The sequence below is a fragment of the Sapajus apella genome, unplaced genomic scaffold (assembly GCF_009761245.1).
Source record: "Sapajus apella isolate SASKATOON/1434 unplaced genomic scaffold, GSC_monkey_1.0 scaffold65, whole genome shotgun sequence".
NCBI classification, from domain to species: domain Eukaryota; kingdom Metazoa; phylum Chordata; class Mammalia; order Primates; family Cebidae; genus Sapajus; species Sapajus apella.
In genome coordinates this window covers 11,004,985-11,026,280 of record NW_022437005.1, presented here as the reverse complement: position 1 = coordinate 11,026,280, position 21,296 = coordinate 11,004,985, and the positions used below count along the sequence as shown (strand labels likewise).

The 21,296-nt window shown below is 47.2% G+C and overlaps 1 protein-coding gene across 3 annotated transcripts in view; it reads right to left on the bottom strand.

Annotated features, from left to right (window-relative positions):
* Window positions 1-21,296, bottom strand: part of SYNDIG1 (synapse differentiation inducing 1) — a 191,527-nt gene that overhangs the window by 113,812 nt on the left and 56,419 nt on the right. For 2 of the 3 annotated variants that reach the window (XM_032248167.1, XM_032248168.1), the window contains exon 2: window positions 8,492-9,049. In XM_032248167.1, the coding sequence (XP_032104058.1) occupies window positions 8,492-8,971 (480 nt within the window). In that variant the 5' untranslated portion in view covers window positions 8,972-9,049. Of the gene's footprint in view, window positions 1-8,491; window positions 9,050-15,846; window positions 15,851-16,763; window positions 16,774-21,296 lie in introns of those variants that run through there. The other variant, XM_032248169.1, reaches the window with a different exon arrangement.

Genomic DNA, 21,296 nt, shown 5'->3' with positions numbered 1-21,296 from the left:
CATATAGATACTAAACAGAATCTTTCAGAAAATAAGGAGAGGAATAACTCCCAACTTATTCTATGCAGCCAGTATCACCCTGAGGCCAGAGCCTGGAAAAGATGCCACAAGAAGAGAAAACTGCAGATCAATATCTCTCATGAACATAGGCAAAGAAATCCTTATCCAAGGATTAGAAAGATAAGATCCAGTGACATTTAGGGAGGATTATAAACTATGACAAAGTGAGATTTACCCCCAAATGCAAGGATGGTCTATTATCTGCAAAGTCGTTAATATAATACACCACATCATTAAAGGATGAAAAAATAAAGGACAATAAAGAAACACCACACACAATTACCTAGGTAGTACCTGACAAATTGAACACCCATATGCAGGTCCCTTAAAAAACTGCACATAGAACTACCATACGATCCAGCAACCCCACTACTTGGCATTTATCCAAAGGAAAGGAAATCAGTATGTTAGAGAGACATCTACACCACATGTTTGTTGCAGTGCTTTTCACAATATCCAAGATATGGAATTAACCTGGGCGTCCAACAGCAAATGGATAAAGAAAATGGGGTACCCGTACACTGATAGGACAGGGGACAGGGAAATACTGGGTAGAAGAGGGCAGTTACCTGGCAAAGGCCCTACCCTCAAGCCTGGATACCTGCGGTCCTAAGTGAGAAAAGGCATTCCTCTTGGGGCACAACCAAAGAGTTGTCTTTTGGCCCCCATGCCCCCTATCCCACACCCATATAAATGCAGAACCCCAGGACCCAGAAGCAGACCAGCAAGCCAGCAGACCAGCAAACAGATGGATGGCAGAACAAGACAGAGAAAGGGAGAAAACAAGGAACATCTGAACACAGAGAAGAGTTTGGCCGGGGGTGGTCTGAGAGGAGTCTGGCTGCTGGGTGGCCCAAGTCCAGGGGAGGAACACATTCCCACTCCATTCCCCCTCTCGGCTCCACATCCATCCCACTGAAAGCCACCTCCACCACTCAATAAAACCTCACACTCATCCTTCAAGCCCGTGTGTGACCTGATTTTTCCAGGATTCTGGGCAACAGCTCCAGATACAGAAATCTGTCACACTAGATAGCCCTCTGTCCTTGAGAAAAAACAGAGGGCCTGTTGAGCCAGTTAGCATTCAAGCCGTCTGTGGACAGCAAAGCAGACAGAGTTTTGTAACACTGGAGTTCAGGCGTCCACTCCTAGACACTACTGAGGGCTCAGAGCCCAGAGAACTTGCCCTAGCCTCTGCACCTGCCTCTCTGCATGCTCCACTCCCACAAGGGGTCTGAGCAGCAACAGGACAGGGGAGCCACACCCGTTACGCATCCTGCAAGGGGAATCAGGGAACTCTCCCATTTCAACACCACAGGATACTATTCAGCCATAAAAAAAATAGTGAAACTATGTCATTTGCAGCAAACATGGATGAAACTGGAGGACTTTATGTTAAATGAAATAAATCAGGAGGGAAAGTTAAGCACTGCATGTTCCACTCATGCGGAAGCTAAAAGGAACTGATTTCATAGAAGTAAAAGTAGAAGAAAGAACAGTAGAAGCTAGGAGGAGTAGGAGGAAGGAGGGCTGAGAAGAGATGTATTAAAAGATACAAAATTACAGCCTGATATGAATAAGTTCCAGTGTTCCACAGCACTGTAGCATGACAACCGTTAAAAATAACATATTACACAGTTTCAAATAGCTAAAAGGAGGATATTGAATGTTCCCAACACAAAGCAATGATCAATGTCTGAGTTAACCAATATGCTAATCACCCCGATCTGATCACCATAAGTTATATGTATCAAAACCTCACTATATGCACCATGAGTATGAATATCCCATTTATTATTTGTCCATTAAAAAATAAAATTAAATGAAAAAGAAAATAAAAACCTCTTCAACAAAATAGTGACAAAAGGAACTTCCCCTACCTGATTAAAAGTGTCTACAAAGAACTACAGCAAACATCATCTTTCATCATGAAAGGTGAAAGCTTCCCCCTAAGATCAGGAGCAAGACAAGGATGTTCCTTCACTTCCACTCAACAATGTATGTGAGGTTCTGGACAGTGCTGTCAGGTAAACAAACACAAGGGCTAAGCAAACCCCCCAAATTTCCCTCCACCCAAAGCAGCACCTCACATCTCTCTGGAGATACTAAAAATAATTTTCAAAATGTTGTCTATTGTTTTCTGAATTCTTTGTTTCGTCTGGGTCAGTTGCTCTGTTTGTTGTTGTTCTGTCCCATGCATCCTTTTGGTTTCCTTCAAATGGCTGTTGAGTCCTCGCCCCTCTTCCCATACTTAGGAAGGAGGTGTATGTAAGCGCTCTATTGCAGTTACAGAATTCTGTGTCCTCCAACAGTCTTCAAGTTTTTAAACGGGAAGGCAGACTGGAAGGCCTTGGAAAGCCCGGCAGAGCGTTCACGGAAGTGAGGTCCTGGTACCGTCTCTCCGTCTCTTCCCGCTTTGTCCATGGATTCTGGTGTAAAGCTGAAACAGAAGTTTACTGGAATACACTTCGTCCCTCTAACGTAGAAAGAACAGTGTCATCATGAGGAGACAGAGTCAGCAGGTCTGTCTCAGATCCAAGGGTGGTCAGCAGAGCCACGTGTGTGATCTCGGAAACACCCCAAGTTTCTGTCTCCTCATGTATAGGATGAGGATAGCACCGTGACCCGTCCCCAGTGCTTTGAAGATTCAATGGCTGAGTGCACTCAGAGAGACTGGCAGAAAAGATGCCCCACCAATGCACGTTCCCTTCCCCCTTCTTCCTTCAGTGAAGAAAAGGCTCAGCCCCCGTGGGCACTGCTTCTAAGGGGTGACCATCATGTACGCTAGGCCTGAAAGATTTTGCATTGCCACAGATAAGTGCCTTTCAACACCTGGTCACCATCTCTAAGGGCAGGAGGGCTGTCGGGCCTCCTCATCCAGACTCCAGCCACTTCATTTCATGGCTGTAAACTCAAATTGTGTGTTTTGTATTCCTGCTTCATTACTTGTCCCTGAATCTCTCAGGGTTTATTTGTGTGAAAGGGGAAGTGGTTTCCCAATGTTCATGCTCCCCGAGACAGCAGTTTTTAGCCACTGGCTGAGAAGTGGATGAGGCAGTGGTCACACACCTGGGAAGAGGCCTGGGCTGTGGGACATCAGGCCCAATGATCACCACTCAGGGTGTCCCGAGGGCACCGCCACAGGTTGCCTGTCTCATCCCCCAGAGCGCTGTGGCACTAAATGAGTGGCACCTCTGCACTCCCACAAAGCTCCAGAGGTCCCCCTACATCTCCCTGTCTAATGTCAAGCAGTGCTTTACTTGGCGACGTAAGGTGGAGAAGGAGAGATCGTGAACACTTGCTGAATAGTTGAGAAGCTCCCATAAATATTCTCAAAGTTAGCCATAGAACCTGTTCCTGTTACACCACAACCTTGAAGTCAAACAGTGCTCCACATGCCCTTGCAAACACGTGTCAGACAGGCCGACCTCTTCGGACCTGGAGAGGCTCCTTCGTAAATGCCAGGGATGCACCTGTTCTGGGAAAGTGATTGGGGAGGACACAGCCAGCTGCCCAGTGCCCAGGAGCTCCAGCAAGGGGGCCTTGCTCAGAACCAGGGCAACGAAGGGACCCCACTCTGAACCAGGGCAATGAGGAGGCCCCAGTCTGAACCAGGGCAATGAGGGGGCCCTATTCTGAACAAAGGCAATGGCTTTCTGAAAATAGCACTCTTTGGGAAACAGTAGTCACTTGCTGTAAACCAAGCAAAGCTATACAATGCTCAATTAAGTTAAAAATCACATTTTTTTTCTTTTTTTCTGGGTAGATTGCTTTCTGGAAAGAGCTCAGATGAATATCCACTGTTCTTTTGTTTCAGTAGTTGTCACTCTGTTCAATTAGATGATCTGAGAAAAATGATGCCAAAATTCTATGGTTTTTGGCTCTGTGGTTGCAGTACTGACACCTAATCTGTTATCACTTCCCTATATTGTGATCCTAAGCAGTCCTTCCCACACTGACTGAGCTTGGCTGGGTGCTTTGCTCTGGTCAATGAGACAGTAACATGCAGGACACAAGCAAAGACTTGACAAGTCCTTGCACAGTGGTCCCCACCTCGCTGACTGCCTCACGATGAAACAGGATGGGTGACTGCTGGGTGAGGCAGTCGCCTCTGTCACTGCAGCCAAAAGTCTGCCAGAGCTCTCAACATGGCTGGCTGCCCAGCCCATCACAGCTAGCTATGGACAAGTGATGGAGCTCAAGTGAGACCAGCAGAACAGTCGCCCAGCTGAGCTCAGCTCAGTTGTCGACGCTGAGAAGCTAAAGAAAGAGCTGTTTAAGGCACTGTGTTTTGGGGTGATTTTGTTATGCAGCAAATGCTAACTGATACATGACCCTTTATTATTTAATGGAATAAAGAGTAAACCAAAGAACAGCTACTGCATGTACAATGACATTCCAATCAGTCTTAGTATTTTGGTATTTACAGAAGAATGGAATAAAAAGGCCATACCTATACTTTAAGGACATTTCTAAGAAAATATCTGTTTTCACAGAATTCTCAAAGGACCAAGGTAACCACTGTGGTGAGGCTCTGAAATCCTCCATGGCATCCTGAACCACATGTAGAAGCAGCAGCAGCCACAATGTGTCTCCATTCCTTTTGCTCAGAGCCTGTGGGAGGGGCGATTTCTTGGTCCAGACTTTCTCAACCAGAAAGTCTCACTAAAGCACCTAAGAAGCAGCTCGATGTTACTGGCAAGTGCCTTTTGTGGCCAAAGTATAAATGCCAACATGCTCCATCTTATGTTATAATCAAAAGGCACTAGAAATATTAATACAGAGTAGGCACCAGAAATATTAATACAGAGTAGGCACCATTCTTATGACTAAATATTCTTTGGTATTGTTAAAAGAATTGTTTCCAGTGGGCTTCCATTTCTGCTGCTAGATCAGAGGAGCAGGACTGGGTGGGAAAGCTTACTTCCCCAGCAGTCTATACTACTTGTCAGAGCCTTGGACCTACTAAGACAGACAAGTCTGTGTCTGCCTCCACCCACTTCCTAGTTTTTATTTAAGACATTGTCTCAGTAGATTTCAGACCCTTGTAGGGTTTCAAAACCACATCTATTACCTGCTGAGGCCACCGCATGAAAAATCATTGCAATAAAATGGATTCAGTAATTGTTTGACAAAAATGTGGATTCAGACATACTATAAATTTTTTTTAAAAAAAATTGCATTTAAATATTGGTTGTATTTACATGCAGACTCCATCGGAAGCCCACATGAGTCTTCAAGAAGGATTAACAATTCTTTTGAATGTAGTCCAATGAGAAGCAGCAGGAGGAAGGTTAACTGCGGACTAAGAAGATTTGCTGCTCACCTGCTCACCTCCCACCTTCTCACCCCCACCTGCTCCTGTCCCACTGACCTTGGCAGAGTGTAGTTATAGGTGCATGGAGGCAATGAGAGGGAGGGGAGGAAAAGACCCACGGGAGTGAGAGAAAAGAATGATGGAGACATTCAGAATGTCCTTTTCAATCTAGTTACCATCCCAAGCCTTCTATGGCTGAGGCATGTTGTATCTTGGAGGGGATTTTCCAAAAAACTCCTAAGAAAGCTGAAAATCCTCTGTCAGCCATTTGGCCCCCTGGGGGCTTGGGAACATCTCTGATCCCTTCCTTTCCACCATCTCATCTCCATTAATGACAAATTTCACCTTTTAGATATTTCCTCACCACTTCTAATGCTGTCCTTATTCTCTCTCACCTTCCCCCACGACAAGCCCCTGAAAGAGGCAGGGGGCACATCTGGTTTGGTCCTAGCGCCAGGCCACCTCCCCTCTCGCCTCCATCTCCCCTATATCCTTGTCCCACTCTTGGGCAGAGCAGCTCCTGAAAACACGGGTCAAGATCTGACCACAGCCCTTCTGCCTGAAACCCTCCCGTGGACCTTCGTGGTCAAGTGCCCGCACCAAGGCCCCCTCCTGCGACTCCCACGTCCTCCACATGACATCCTGCTCACTTGCTCCTGTTGTTTGGGGATTAAATGTTGGAGAGTTCTGACTCTTGGTGACCCTGACCAATCCATTCAGGCTCTCCAGCAGCACGGCCTGCGACCCTGGCGCAGACGGGACAGACGCTCTATGGGACCTGGCTCCCCACGCTCCGGCCCACCCCTCCCAGGGCTCCTTCTTGACTCTTTGGTGGGTCCCTTCTGTCTCACAGGTATCTGAGTTTGTGATCCTGCATAAATCCAGTCTCCTTAGGTGGCTGATAAGGTCCTTGCTAATGGGACCCTTCTCCCCTTCCAGCCTGTCTCGCTTACCCTCCCCGTAGGCCTCCGCATTTCTGCCCCGTTCCTCTTCCCTACAGACTCCGGAGCTGCTGCCTCTGTGCACACTGGGTCTCTTTGGACTGGAACTCCTCTGCCAGCTCCCCTCAAGCCTCCTCTTACTCATCCTCCGGATGCAGTGCAGGGAGGGCCCCTGCCTGTGCGATGACTTCTGAATCTCAGGGCCCCAGCCCCTCTTCTGGATGCTTTCAGAGTTGACAGGGTGTTCTGTCACCATAACTCCTGGGTTGGGCTGAGGCTGCGTTTTCGTGCATCTGCTTCCCGAATTCCACTCCATGTGGGTCACGCAGCATTTATACTTTGCTGTCAGCAAAGCCCTCAGATCTTGGAAAACACTAGTCACAAGCAGAGGCTTCTGAATGGAAACCAAGCACGCTCCCAACTTTCCACAGCCGCAGTGAGTGCCCTCCCTTCGCAGGTGTCACCAGAGGGCATTCGGGCCTCTGCAGACACCCGGGCATCATGTCTTGGTCCTCTTTGTGCCGTGACTCTCCACTCCCTGCCAGTGGGCTTCCCGGGCTCCCTTGGCTGGGACTGCGCCAATATCCAAATTTCCCTCTCCATTTCTGATCCTCCCTCCTGAAGAGTGCCAGATCTCTAGGCTCTGGTTCTCACTGGGGTCTCCAGTCCTGATTCTCTGGAATCCTGGGCCTGTTACTCACTTGTGATTTCTCCGGCCTTTCTATCAAGTGTGGGGACCCATGGGTGTGGGTCTGATTCTGCTCCAGACTTCCTCCTTCGTGCTTTCTCCTGTCTCCTCCACCTTCCAGGCAGAGTATACCTTGCCAAGAGAGCCTCGCCTGCTGAAGACGGCCCCACATGGCTGGAGAAAGTCATGGAGCCCTGGGTCAGACCAGATCTTCACTCAAACTCACACTGCAGCCGGGCAGCTTCTCCAGGAGTCTTTTCTAGAAGGGGCACTTCTCCCAATTCGTTGCTCTGGACAATCTCCTCACGGCCCAGGAGCTTCCCTGGCTGTCTGATGTTCATGAACCCTTCCTTTCCTTCCTCTTCAACCCAGAGTGCTTCGAAGTCTCCCTTACCCCATCCGTCTTCTCTCCCAGGTCTGCAGCATACGGGCTCCTGAGAGGCCAGCTCTCACAGACACATGCTTGGAGCATGGCTCCTGCCTCCCCGAGACCCCTCCCCAGCCGCTGGCCATGATCCTGAATTTTCCATTCTGAACATTTCCGCTCCACCTACAAGAATGTTCTTGCCTACCTTAGTCAAAAACAAACATCCCTTCCCGCTTTAGTCACACATGGCCTCTGAAGGTCGGACCTGCTCGGTGGCTTCCTTCCCCACCAAACTGATGGAAACCTGGCCCATGTCTCCCTGCCGTCGCGTCCTGGGAGAACACTTCTGGCCTCATTGCAGTGGGATGACCCGGAGGCTGTGGGCAGCAAACCTGCTAGTCCATGCCCTGTAGCAGCTTCTCTTCCCCTCTCACCTGGTGCTGCCCTGGGGGGCCACTGTGCCACACGCCCAGCGGCTACTGTGCCTACCATGCTATTTCCAACGTGCAATGTGTGCATCTCTGTGCATGTAATTCAAATGTCGTCACCTGCCCTCCAGTCCACTAAAGAAGTGAGTCATCTAAGAAGTCAGCTTATCTTCCCTTTAGGCTATCAGCTCCTATATGTTCTTCCAGCGCAGTTTAGCTCTACCAACAACCTCTCAGTAGTAACTGTGGAATGCGAAGTCACGGAACCACGGGTGACAGCGAAACACCTCCCAAAGCATCCCCCGTCAAGTACATTTCCAGCCTCGTGTGGCTCTAGGATCAGGCGTCCCTCTCTCATCTTGCCAATGACCTCTCTGTCCCATGGGCTGCGGGACAGCAGGGAACCCCGACGAACCCACCAGCACTGCCATCTGCAGCCCCATCCGACAGCCATTCCCTGTGGTCATCTCCGACCAGAATCACTGCCGCAGTGCCCCTCGCTTTCTGTTAGTCTTTCCTCTCCTTCTATCTTCCACAAGCGTTCACGAGTGAAGGGCACCAAGACCGCCTTTGGTCTCTGCATTTTTGCACCCTAGTTTCATTCCCTAACTTTGGCGTTCATGTCTCCTGCCCACCTCAAGATCCCCACGGCCCATTCCTAGAGGGCCTCTGACAAACACATCCTCTTACCTCCAGCTCCTGGAACTCCTCCTCCTCTTCCACATCGTAGGACAGGGTGTGGATTTTGATGTCGTCAGCTGAGAGGTCGATGAACTTCCCGTCGGGGTACTCCAGGCTGTCTTTGGTGGGTGAGCGGTCCTCGATGAAGGTGGTCTCACAGCAGTCGGTGGCCACGCCATCCCCCCAGGAGCGCAGCACGCCCTCCGAGTAGAGGATGATATTGGGCCGGTAGCGGGACTCCACCGACTGCTGCAGGGTGTTGGGGTCCAGCAGCTGCTGCACTGGCTCACTCTTGCTGCCGTCCAGGCTGGCTGGCACTGTGCTGGCCCCCACCCGGTGGCTCTGGTACTGGGGCGCTGGGTAAACAGACACCAGACCATCTCTGCTCTCCGCCATCAAGTTTCTGGTGTTAATCAAGCCATTCCTCTTGCCAGCATCACTGATTTTACTGTGCACCAGCATGCTCTTCTGCTCAATGATGCCATCCATGGTCCTCCCTCCCCGGATGGGCGTCAGGCTGGCAGGCTGGGCACGTAGGTCACACTTTCCTCAGGGAACCCATTTCTCCTGGAGGAGGAGGAACAGAGATGAGACAAGAGAATCACCCAGACCCATATTATTTCAGACGGTACCAGTCAACCAACACACACAGTAACTGTGAGGGTTAGATAATATTCAGCCCTACCTATTCCATGAATGTTAAAAAGGCTTTGTCAGGGCAGCCAGCCAGAGTAAGCAGAAATTGATTACCTCAATCTCTATAAAGTCTCTGCTTCCAAATGAAGGAGACTGTGGGAATTGGCTCGCTTGCAGCCTAGAGACCTCCAATTGCTAGCAGACGTCCTGAAACCCACGGGTAAGCCCAATCACATTAGCATCCGATGAGTCCACAGGAAAACAGAACTGCAAATCTGTAATGAGGATTAGCTCTTCCCAGGTACACGGCTATTCATTTAAGCAGGAAATTATGTGATCGCAGTAATCCCTACTTAGTGATGATCTTGAGGTGTCAAGTCCTAAACACAAATCCGCGGCTGAGGCATCTTGAGACAGGCACAGCGTGGTCTCTTAGGGTGCTCTCTGTAGTTTGCCACTCAGGGTTTGCTGGGAACCAGCAGCATCAGCACCAGCTGGGAGCTTGTTGGAAATGCAGAATCTTGAGTACCACCTGCACTTACTAAATCAGAATCTGCATTTGAACCGGTCCCTGCTGAGGAATCTGCACATTAAAGCTGGGGAGGTGCTGGACTACAGAGTATCCTGCAACTTCTGGCCTGCTGAACAACTTGGCTTGATTTTACAACCGATTATTTACTAACTTTTAAAATGTACTCAAATTAGATCAATTAATTTTTTAAAAACAACCTTTTTTTTCTTATTGGATTTTTTCAACTTTGAGTATCATAAATTATGACTAAGTATGAACAAAAGGGATCATCATTCGTGGAATTTTATTTCTGTCATTGCCACATCCTTTGATAGCTCTTTCCACACAGGCTGGTTTGTCATAGACATTGCCTTTGCCTCATATTCCCTTTAGCTCATTTCCTTCCAGGTTTGCTGGTACCCACTCCTACCTGCTCAGAGCCTTTTTCTGGGCCTGTTTCATCTACTCAGAGATGAAACTGATGAAAGGAGAGAGAATGGCTCTGATGAGGCTGCCACCTAGTTGCCCCCCAGCCCTGCACCAATGCATTCTGGAGTCTTGTCCCAGAACAGTGCTGCTGTTCTTCCAATTCTCTTTATAACTTTTGTGGGATTTTTAAATAAAGTTTTCTCAGTCGATGATATTCAGAACCAGTAGCTACAGAGATGAAAGCCTCCTGCCTGACCCTTTCTTTCTGCACAAGCAGTCTCTGCTATGTGTACGACACTCCCTTCTCTTGACCAAACTCTTTCTGGGCTGCATCAAACACTGAGCTCCCTGTGCATCTTCTTGTAAGGCTTAGAGTCTGATTTTAGGCCTGTCAGAGGAAGCTGCCTTAAATGCATCACTGGCCAATCATGCTACACCTGCTTCTCTATCAAGGAAGGCAGCTGGGGCGGGGAGACGGGATGAAGAGGGGACTCTGTGGCCCTGCATTTGAGTCCCTAGTTCTTAGTCTCTTTCTGCATCAGTATTGTAAGAACTCTCTTGGGGAGTTATTAACATGCACACTTAACCATGAGTTGGGGTGAATATCAGGTGAATGGGAAAATTGAGGGGTTGTGGAAGAAAAATAAAAGTCACGAAGAAAGTAGACATACAACATCTTCTATAAAACTTTATATTCTACATAAACTTTTTTTTTTTTTACTTGGAGACTGTCAGGGTATAAAGAACACTGTACTAAGAGTCAGAAGGAGGCCAGGGATTCAGCCCCAGTTTTGCTACTAAATATCTGATTGGGGGCAAGTGGCTTATAAAAGATGGGGTGGTTGAGCAAGAAAAGCTTTCGGGTCCCTTGCAGCTCTATGATTTTTTTCACCTCCTAGCCCAGCAGTCACGGGGTTTTATGGCATTAGATAGAGATTTTCCACAAGACGGCTTCAGAGATGAATCCTGGCAAACACTTAAAGAACTAATACCAGTCCTTCTCAAACTTTTCCAAAAAACTGGCGGAGTGAACATTTCCTAAGTCGTTCCATGAGGTCAGCATTACCCTGATGCCAAAGCCAGACAGGCCACCAGAGAAGCGGTACAGACCCATATCCCTGTGAACACTGAGGTAAAACTCCTCAACAAAATTCTACAAAACTGAATCCAGCGGCCTATTAAAGAAATCATACACCACGAACAAGTGGGATTTATTTCTGGAATGCAAGGAGGGTTAAAATTACGAAAATCGATGATTCTAATATACCACATTAACAGAATGAAAGATAAAAAATACATGATTATCTCAACTGACATAGAAAAAGCATTTAATGTTCTTATAATAAGCATTTCTGAAAAAGCATTGATGCTTTTCCCTTTCATGATAAAAACATGAAACCAACCAGGAATAGAAGGAAATTACCTCAACAAAATAAAAGCTGTATTTGAAAAATCCGCAGTGAACATCATGCTCAATGGTGAAAACCTGAAAGCACCCATAAGATCAAGAAGAAGGCAAAGATGCCCACTTTTTCCACTTTCGTTGAACACTGCACTAAACAAAAGTTGTAGCCAGAGAAATTAGGCAAGAAAAAGAAATAAAAGGCACCTAATTGTAAAGGAAGAAGTATGATCTCATAAATAGAAAACCCTACAGATTCCACAAAAAAATCTGATAGAACTAATAAACGAAGTTAGCAAGGTAGCAGGATGCACACTTAATACACAAAATCCAGCTCCATTTCTGTTTACTAACAATGAAGAATCTGAAAAGAAATTTTAAAAAATTCATTTACAGTAGCATAAAAAAGCACAATATTTCAGAATTAATTTAACCAAGGAGGTGAAAGACTTGTACAATGAAGTCATCAAAATATTGCTGAGGCTGGGTATGGTTGCTCACGTCTGTAATCCCAGCACTTTGGGAGGCTGAAATGGGTGGATCACTTCAGCTCAGGAGTTCAAATCCAGCCTGGCCAACATGGTGAAGCCTTGACTTTACTAAAAATACAAAAATTATCTGGGCATGGTGGTGAGCACCTGCAATCCCAGCTACTCATGAGGCTGAGGCAGGAGAATTTCTTGAACATGAGAGGCAGAGGTTGTAGTGAGCTGAGATTGTGCCACTGTATTCCAGCCTATGTGACAGAGCAAGACTCCATCTCAAGAAAAAAAATAATAAACATTGCTGAAAGAAATTAAAGAAGACACGAATAAATGGGAGGACGTTCCATATTCATGCACTGGGAACCTTAATATTGTTAGGATGTCAGTGCTACCCCAAGTTATCTATAGACTGGTGCGATCAGCAGGAAAATCCCAATGATGTTTTCTGCAGAAACAAAAAAATTATTCTAACGTTCATGTGGAATCGCAAGGGGCTCAGGCTGGACTTAAAACAGAACAAAGTAGGAGTACTCACACTTCCTGATTTTAAGACTTACTACAATGGTACAAGAATCGAAAACAGTGTCATATGGCAGAAATACACATATATAGACCAAGTGAATAAAATAGAGAGCCCAGAAATAAACCGTTCGTATGTGATCAAATGATTTTTAACAAGGGTGCCAACAATTCAATAGGGAAAGGACATTTTTTTTCAACAAATGCTGCTAAAAATTTTGATATCCACATGCAAAAAAATGAAGTTGAACCCTTACTTAACACCATATTCAAAAATCAACCCCAAATAAATCAATCACCTAAATGTCAAATCTAAAACCATGAAACTCTTAGAAGAAAACAGGGCAAAATCTTCATGACATTGGACTTGTCAACAATTTCTTGGATGTGACACCAAAGGCACAGGCAACAAAAGAAAAAAACAAGGTAGATTCCGTAACAATTAAAAAATTTTGTGTATCAGTAGACAATATCGACACAGTAAGAAAGTAAGCCACAGAATGGGAGAAAACATTTGCAAATCATGTATTGATAAGGAATTAATACCCAGGATATATAGAGAATGGCTAAAACTCAACACAAAAAATAATCGGATTCAAAAATAGGCAAAGGACTTGAATACACTTTTCTTCAAAGAAGATATACAGATGGCGAATAAGTCTGTGAAAAGATGTTCAACATCACTAATAATTGGGAAATCGAAACTGCATGTGAGATATGACCTCATATTCACAGGGATGGCTACTCTTAAAAAAAAAAAACAAAGAAAAGAGCAAGTGTTGGTGAGGATGTGGAATAACTGGAATCCTTATGCACTGGTAGTGGGAAAGAAAAATGGTGCAGTCGCTTTGGAAAACAGTAAAGCAGCTCCTCAAATAATTAAAAATAGAATTCCATTGATATGAGGTACTCAGAGTCATCAAAAGTACTCAAAAGTCATCCAGAGAATGGTTTCCAGGAGATGGAAGTGGTGTGAGGAGTTATTATTCAATGGGCATAGAATGAAAGGGATGTGGGTGGTGGTGATGGTTACACACTGTGAGTGTACTTGATTCCACCAAACTGTTACGCTTCAAAATTGTTAAGATGGTAAATTTTATGCTAACGTAACAAAAAAACAGAAAAACTCAATTAAACTAAACTAAAATAAAACATAAAAAGAAGAGCTATCTATGTGGAGATTCATGCTAAAGTGTTTACATTTGAAATAAAAGATACATTGTCTGGGACTTGTTTAAAAATTATTGTATAGGAAGGAGGAGTGCACATCATACCAAGAAAACAAGACTGGCTGTGGGCTGACCACCGATGATCTCAGCTGGAATTCTCATCTGGATTTCCTCCTCCTTCTTCACATGCTAGGATGTCAAGGAACCACAGGTGACATTAGAAACACCTCCCAAAGTGTCCCCCGTCAAGTACATGTGCAGCCTCATGTGGCTCTAGGATCAGGCATCCCTCTCTCACCTTGCCAGTGACCTCTCTGTCTCATGGGCTGCGGGACAGCAGGGATCCCTGATGAATCCACCAGCACTGCCATCTGCAGCCCCATCCAACAGCCATTCCCTGGGGTCATCTCTAACCATCTCTGATCACCATAGGAGGCGTGTATGTGTACACAGTACCGAGAAAACAACACTGGCTATGGGCCGACCACTACAGTTGGTTGATGGGTGCACGTGATCCATTATACTATCAATCCTCTCTCCTTTCATGTGTGTTTGGAATTTTCTGTAATAGAGAAGTTTGAAGAAATCAACAGGTGAAGCAGTGCAGGGAGACGTTCCAGGCAGAGGGAACAGCATAGGTCATGTTTGGGAAGCAGAGGCGCAGGCCCTGGAGATAATGTTAGGAGGGGTGGGTCTCATTTAGAGGCTTGGAGTAAGAAATGGACACGTGGAAGAAAGGCTCCAGTGGGACGTGGTCATCACAGAGGCAGCTCAGGCAGATGGATCTGCGAACAGCGTGAGGAATGGGTACAAGGAGAAGCACGATAAACACGGGTGATGGGGACCACTGACAAACGCTGTGGACCTCTACTGCTCAACAGGCTTTTGGGCAGTAAGAAGGGTGTGATGCCCTGCAGGAAACTTTGGGGTGCATGTCCCAAGAGAGCCCCAGTGATGGCTCCCTGCTTTTTGTATTTTATTTGAAAAATGAATTATGAGAAGGCAAAATGAGCAGCCTCATCCTGCAGCTGAAGGATTCCACATTCAGCAGCACAGACCAGAGTCCTCCCTGCGGGACATGGGGGGCCCGAGACCATGCTGGCAGCAAGAGTGCTGAATGAAGGTGCGGCTGCTCCTCCAGGCTGTGTGTGCAGAAGACTGCGCTCAGCTGGGCGCACCTGAGTAAGCAGGTGTAGCCTGGAGGACATTTAGGAAGGGCATACCGGTTCCTAACATGGAGGAGGCCAGGGGCCTACGGCTATCTCCAAAGTGCCCAGGAAGAGCTCCTGGCCAGACAGACGGTACTTCTTAGGGCCTTGCACTGTGTCTCTGGAGTGGGGTGGCACTGATGCATTCAGTGGGGCTTTTCTTGCTTGGAGAGTGTTTGAGGAACGCAGCAGGGCTCAGGATGTCCAACTTCTCCCTGCCTCTGTAGACAAATGTCCATTCTGAATTGGCCTCTGAGTGTGCTCACACCCACAGGGATGTGGCTGCCTACTAATTTCACTTGTGGCCACACTCAGACATCGCCTCTTCTTTTTTCTCCCACTGCCCCCCCTCAGACATCACCTCTGTTTGGAGCAGAGTTTATCATCTGGGCTCCCAGGCTGCCCAGCTCAGGCCTGGATGACAGCATGACCACAACCCTCTGGTTCTGCTGGGGACAAGGCATCGAGGGTGCACTGCAGGCTGTCCCATCACTGCCATGAGCTCAACCATCCTTGCAGTTCTGATGACACATCCTGTACAATTCATCTGTTCTACTGACACTTGATGAATGACTAAGTGATGTGTTGCCAATACCAGCCACCAATGGATCCTAAAACATGTGTGTCAGGAACTTCACTGATGAAAACAGAACTTAACTCTCCATCAATGAAGAAAAATTACTTGTTTAAATTAGTACCCCGGTGAAAGTTGTCAGAATCAAAACGGAATCGGTGACGTTAAGAAAACCCTGACAAATAGAGCCGGGGAGGCCAAGAAGAGACGGTCCTCATGCTTGTATGCCTGATAACAAAAAAAGCCTGCAAAACCACCGTGTTTTACACAAAAAACACTTCTGCAAGCACGTCTGCCCAGCAGCTGCCCGCCCAGCCTTAGAGTGATGTCACCCTTGTTATTGATCTTTGGAGCCCAGGATCATTATTTCATAACAATTGTGTAATCTTCATCTTGTTTTTTTTTCATGAAACACCTCCGTCTTCCTTTACCTCCCTTAACATGCCCACAGTTTACTACAGCGTGTGTGTTTCCATTGCAAAACTTTATGCCCAGATAAACATGTTTCCTTTTAGAGAGCTTCTCTCTGTTTATGATTAAGGTTGACACCTACAGAGAGGTGCAATTTAAAAGCCCATCTATCTTGGACTAAGTTATTGAACCCTAGTAGCTTTTCTTGATTTATAAATAAACCTTCCATTTACGAAGGATTCCAGCCAGAAATTCAGTATCACTTAGGAGGAAAGCGCATTGCTGTATATTTAGCGATGAGGTTTGGATTTTCGTCAAGCAATTTCCCACAGCTTCCCTTTGACATGAAGAGCTACCATTCTGCTCTCACGAGGAGGTGTCTGCACACAAGCCAGCAGAAAACTTCAGCAAATGACCACAGTCCTGCTTCATAACTGGCAATGGTTCCCATCTCATCCCTGTCTTAACTCAAGGTAATGGCCTACTGAAACCAAGATCATAACATCTAAAGAGTCACTGCTTTCTTATAGCTCTGCATGTTGCAAGCATCCTAAACCTGAACCAGCAAATACCACCCTCCACACCAAGTGATAATCATCTCTCAATGCAACCAAAAACCGTCCCGAGGATGGTGACAAAATACTCCATCTAGGGAAAAGCCAGCTCTTCAGAGCAGAGCTGGCCTCAAGTCCTAATGCAATGTCACCAATAAAAGTTTCAAAACAGAACTCTCTCCCTGAAACCCAGGGAAGAAAGGAAGCCAGTCTGAGTCCGGCCCCTATCATGCCACGAGCATGAGGCAGGTACTTCTATGCATCCACCTGACAGGTGCTTAGTGGGTACCTACCTGTGCAGGCAGTGTGCTGAGTGTGGGGGTGTGGCTGGGGCACGGGAGAAAGACAATCTTTTGAATGAGACCAAAGTGTGACAAGTGGACGGGACAAAGTTGCCTTGAGGGAACAAACACAGGGCACAGTCGCCTGAGAAGACCCGCCTGAACAGCGTGCGGAGTTGGCCAGGGCCACACTGAGGGGCAGCGTTCCGCCGGGGGAGGTCCCAGAGCCCCGGGGCTTGTCCTGACAAACCTCAGGAGTCTGAGAGGGATCTGCAGGTGTGGCGGCGGGGGGGGGGGGGGGGGGGGGGGGGCGGGGGGGGGGGGGGGGGGGGGGGGGGGGGGGAGGGGAGGACCCCGTGAGGAGGGACCGCGCCTGCTCCTGGCTTAGGCCCTGGGATTAGGGAAAGGGATGGTGATAAAGTCGCATCCACCAGGGGGATGACTCGGTTTGGGTGTTTGTTGGCTCCAAATCTCAGGCTGAAATGTGATCCCTAGTGCTGGAGATGGGTGCCCTCCCCACGGTCATGAGCTCCTGTAACAGCTGTTGGTTGAAAAGAGCGGGGGTGGGGGGGCCCTCCTCTTTCTCTTGCTCCTCCTTTGTCGTGTGATGTGCTTGCTCCTTTTCACCTTCCGCCTCCAGTACAAACCTCCTGAGGCCTCACCAGAGCTGAGGCGATGCTACTGCTGAGCCCGTGCAGCCTGCAGAACCACGAGCCCAAACAAACTTCTTTTAAAAAGAAATCACCAGGCTCAGGTATTCCCTTACAGCCATGCAAAACAGACTAGCATGGGCTGAACCCATGGGTGCCCCTCCCCGTGCCCTGGCTCCCATCATCCCAGGGACTGACGGTGCCATTGTGGCTCACATACAGGCCAGGGCAAAGGGGTTATGGCGCCTGGTGCAGCCTCAGCCAGGGACAGGGAGACTCTGATGGATTAGCATCCAGCACCTTTGTCCTGGGGTGGGACAGCCCAGGGGCTGGTGTTTCATGTTCCCCCTCCTCCCCCCAGAGATCAACTTGCTGTCTAATACAGCATCTGCTACTGCCTTCCCTCCTTGGTTCTCGACTGATGTTTTCTGGGGCTCCCCCTCCCAAATTCTCGTCTCCAGGTTTGTTTCTTGGGCAACAAACCCAAGGCATCAGACTACTGTCCACCAAGCCTGAGAGGTGTTGTCACAACTTCTGCATGGACAAGAAAGCTAAGCAAGCCAACCTGTTTGTCTGTGAACTCACACCTCTGTAAGTATTACTAGATGACTACAGTTTGTTTCTGTGGTCAGAACTGGAGAAGGGGGTAAATATTTGCCTTCACAGATCCAAGCAGAAATCACCAGAAAGAGCTGGAAGGCCTCCCAGCTTGCAAGGAGGAAGGTAACGTGCCTACGTGGACAAACAACGTCTTACAACAAAAATTAGACACGGGCCAGGACAGTTAATTCTCTCTGCAAATGTATAAGCTGCCTGATGGCAGGGAGACCATGTCTCGGTGTCCTCAGCTCTCCGGAGAACAACTCCTCAGCGCTCACTGGCGTTCTGGTCCTCCAGAGCAGTCTCAGAAGGTGGGGCAATGTAGGCATGCCCCTGAAAGGCAGATTCTCTCCCACGTGCTGGGGAGCAGTTAGCTTTCCTGGCTTCTGAGGCCCAGGAGAAGGAAGACTCAGGCCCACCAGCCTCTTCCCAAGAAAATGACTGCCCCAGCAGCTTCCAGGATGCGCCCTGGTGGTGTCTTTTGGACCCACAAGGTCCTGAATTCTAATAGTGGTTGATGTAAATGCAAATAGAAAAGACATGAAGAGAAACAGGTGGAAGTGGAGCCCGGGAGTTTCTGACACCAAGCTTTACGGTCCTCATGCAGCAGAACACCCCAGGTCTCTGCAGGAAAACTGGAAAAGCAGCTCAGGCTGCAGAGCCACACGTGGGTGCTCACAGCTGAAAGGCTGGGACGCAGGTAGATCCCAACTCTGTTGCTTTCTTTAACTTTAATTAGTAATTTCATTCATTTTTAAAAATAATTGCTTTACTGAAATACTATTCACATACCATGAAATCCATCCAAATTTAAAGGTGTAAAATTGAGTGAGATACAGTATATTCACAAAGTTGTACAACCCTCCTCACTATCTGATTCCAGAACATTCCTGTCACCCCATGCCCATGATGCAGTTCCTTTCCCCAGCCCCTGGCAACCACTGATCTACCTTCTGTCTCTGCGGACTCCCCTCTTCTGGATGTTTCACATAACTGGAATCCTACACTATGTGGCCTCTCATGACTGCTTTTTTCCACTTGGCACAGTGTGCTTGAGGTCATTCCTTCTGATGGCGGGACCCTATTCCACGGCGTGGAAGCACTGCGCTGTGCTGACCCTCACTGTGCTTTCATTCTGGAGAGAAGTGGTGGTTGCTATCATTCAGCTCTTGTATAACACTGGGCTAATTATGATTACAGCTCTTGGCTGAATGGTGGATAAAATAGTGTGTTCTTTTTTTCTGGCAGGTATACAGTGAGAATAAAATTGTCTTGAAAACAAAACAGAGCCCTCAGTGTGTACTGCTGGGGTGAGTGAACGGCATTTTGTGAACGACCAGAACACAGAGTGACAACATAGTAGATGTTCAGGAAGCAGAGGCAGGGTCTTAGAAACATCAGACGGACCAGACCAATCCCACTGGAGGCAGCCTCTGTTTCCCACCGACGGAAGAAAACGCTGCAGGCTGGGCCTGCTTACTCACTGTGAAATAGAAAAATGCAGTCCCCTAAATACAGCAGATGCTTTTGCATGCTGAGTGTCCCATCAGAATAAGCCAGCACATGGAGAAGCCATCTTCCCCACCAGAAATGGGATCTGAGCAATTTCATGCTCCGCCTGCACGTAGCACACACAGCACACGCCTTCTGTGAAGAAGTCCAGCCTGCTCCAGGGGAATTACGCATTATAAAAATGACAGAGTTATACACGGACCTACCCAGGGAGAAATCAGAATTATTCCTTAGAAGTAGCATTTTGTTCAAATTTGTCTCTAATGTTTAATAGATGGTTTTGCTCTGAGGGATTAGCTAGAAAAAATTCAGTGACTATTTTGTGAACCAGTATTGCAAGTGCAATTATTTTCATACAAATGCATGGATAGAGAAATACAGACAAACGGAAGTACCAAACTTCCTTGCATTGGTTTTCCTTTTCTTCCGAAGCTGTGAATAAGTCTAGATTTTTAAAAGTCTATGTCTCGCCCAGCCTCCCACCCACCCGTCTTCCTTTCTTAAACATTCCTACTGCTTTCACAGAATGACTTAAAGATCTGCACGGCTGGTTTATGATTTGTTACTGTGTAGAGGGGAAGGAACTTCACAACATAGTATTTCATGTCCATCCCTGTGTTGCTGATTAGAAACCTTCTATGCCAATGACATTGTGCAGTATCAGTCACATTTAACATAATAGACCATCTGTGGAGTAGCCTCTACAAGTAGAAACAGAATGAAGTCAGTTATCTATGCAACTGTGAAAATAAAACTAATTGCAGGCCAGGTGGGGTGGCTCACACCTGTAATCCTAGCACTTTGGCAGATTGCCTGAGCTCAGGAGTTTGAGACCAGCCTGGGCAACACAGTGAAATCCCGTCCTTCCTAAAATAAAAAAAAATTAGATGGGCATGGTGGCACACACCTGTAGTCCCAGCTACTCGGGAGGCTGAGGCAAGAGAATTGCTTGAGCCCAGGAGGCGGAAGTTGCAGTGAGCAGAGATTGTGCCACTGTACTCCAGCCTGGGAGACAGAACGGACTCTGTCTCCAAAAACCAAAAAAAACAAACTAATTGCAGTTCCATTTAGCCAGAGTGCTTGGTGTGTGTGACAGGTATGGTTGCTCCTGACCCTCCTTACACAGCTCAATTAGGCAAGGCGTTAGGAAGGCACCAGGTGCTGGGACTTTCCCAAACCCTACATTTTTACAAGCCTTTTGTGTAAACAGCAAAACTTCCCTGCTGCTAAGCGAATTATATGTGTATTTCCACCAAGGCCCAAGTGTGGAGAGAAAAGAGCTGCTTGCAAATCCTCATTAAAACAATAAAAATTTGCCTTTAGCAGAAACACATAGAAAAGCTGGTGATTTGGCAGTGGAGAGAGTTAATGAAGCGTTTGGGACCAGATCAGTTATTACTATTTAGCATTTAAATGGCACATTACAATTGCAAAATGCTACATCACCCTATGTATCACTTTTGGTGGCTTGGGACTTCCTGCTCACAAAGCCAACCCAAACTTCTGCTGGTGAGTGACGCTTTGTCATAGCATAACACCATGTGTTTCTGGGACACAGTTCACAGGAACTCCAAATCTGATTTATAAATAGGCAGACATGTATAGAAGATACGATGTGATTTTGGAAACAAGAAAACCTGCAGATTCAGGCCACTGCTGCTTTTAAACGTTGTGCCAATTCCCTTTAGCTTTGTGAGTTTCCACTTCATTTTTAAGGATAATGTGGAGGGAGGAGGCTTCTTCCTCTGTGACACTGCCATGTCCACCATTACCAATTCCACTACCCTCACCATCACCATTATCTCCACCATCACGACCACAACCATCACTACCTTCACTACCCCATCACCTCCAGAACATAATCACCACCACA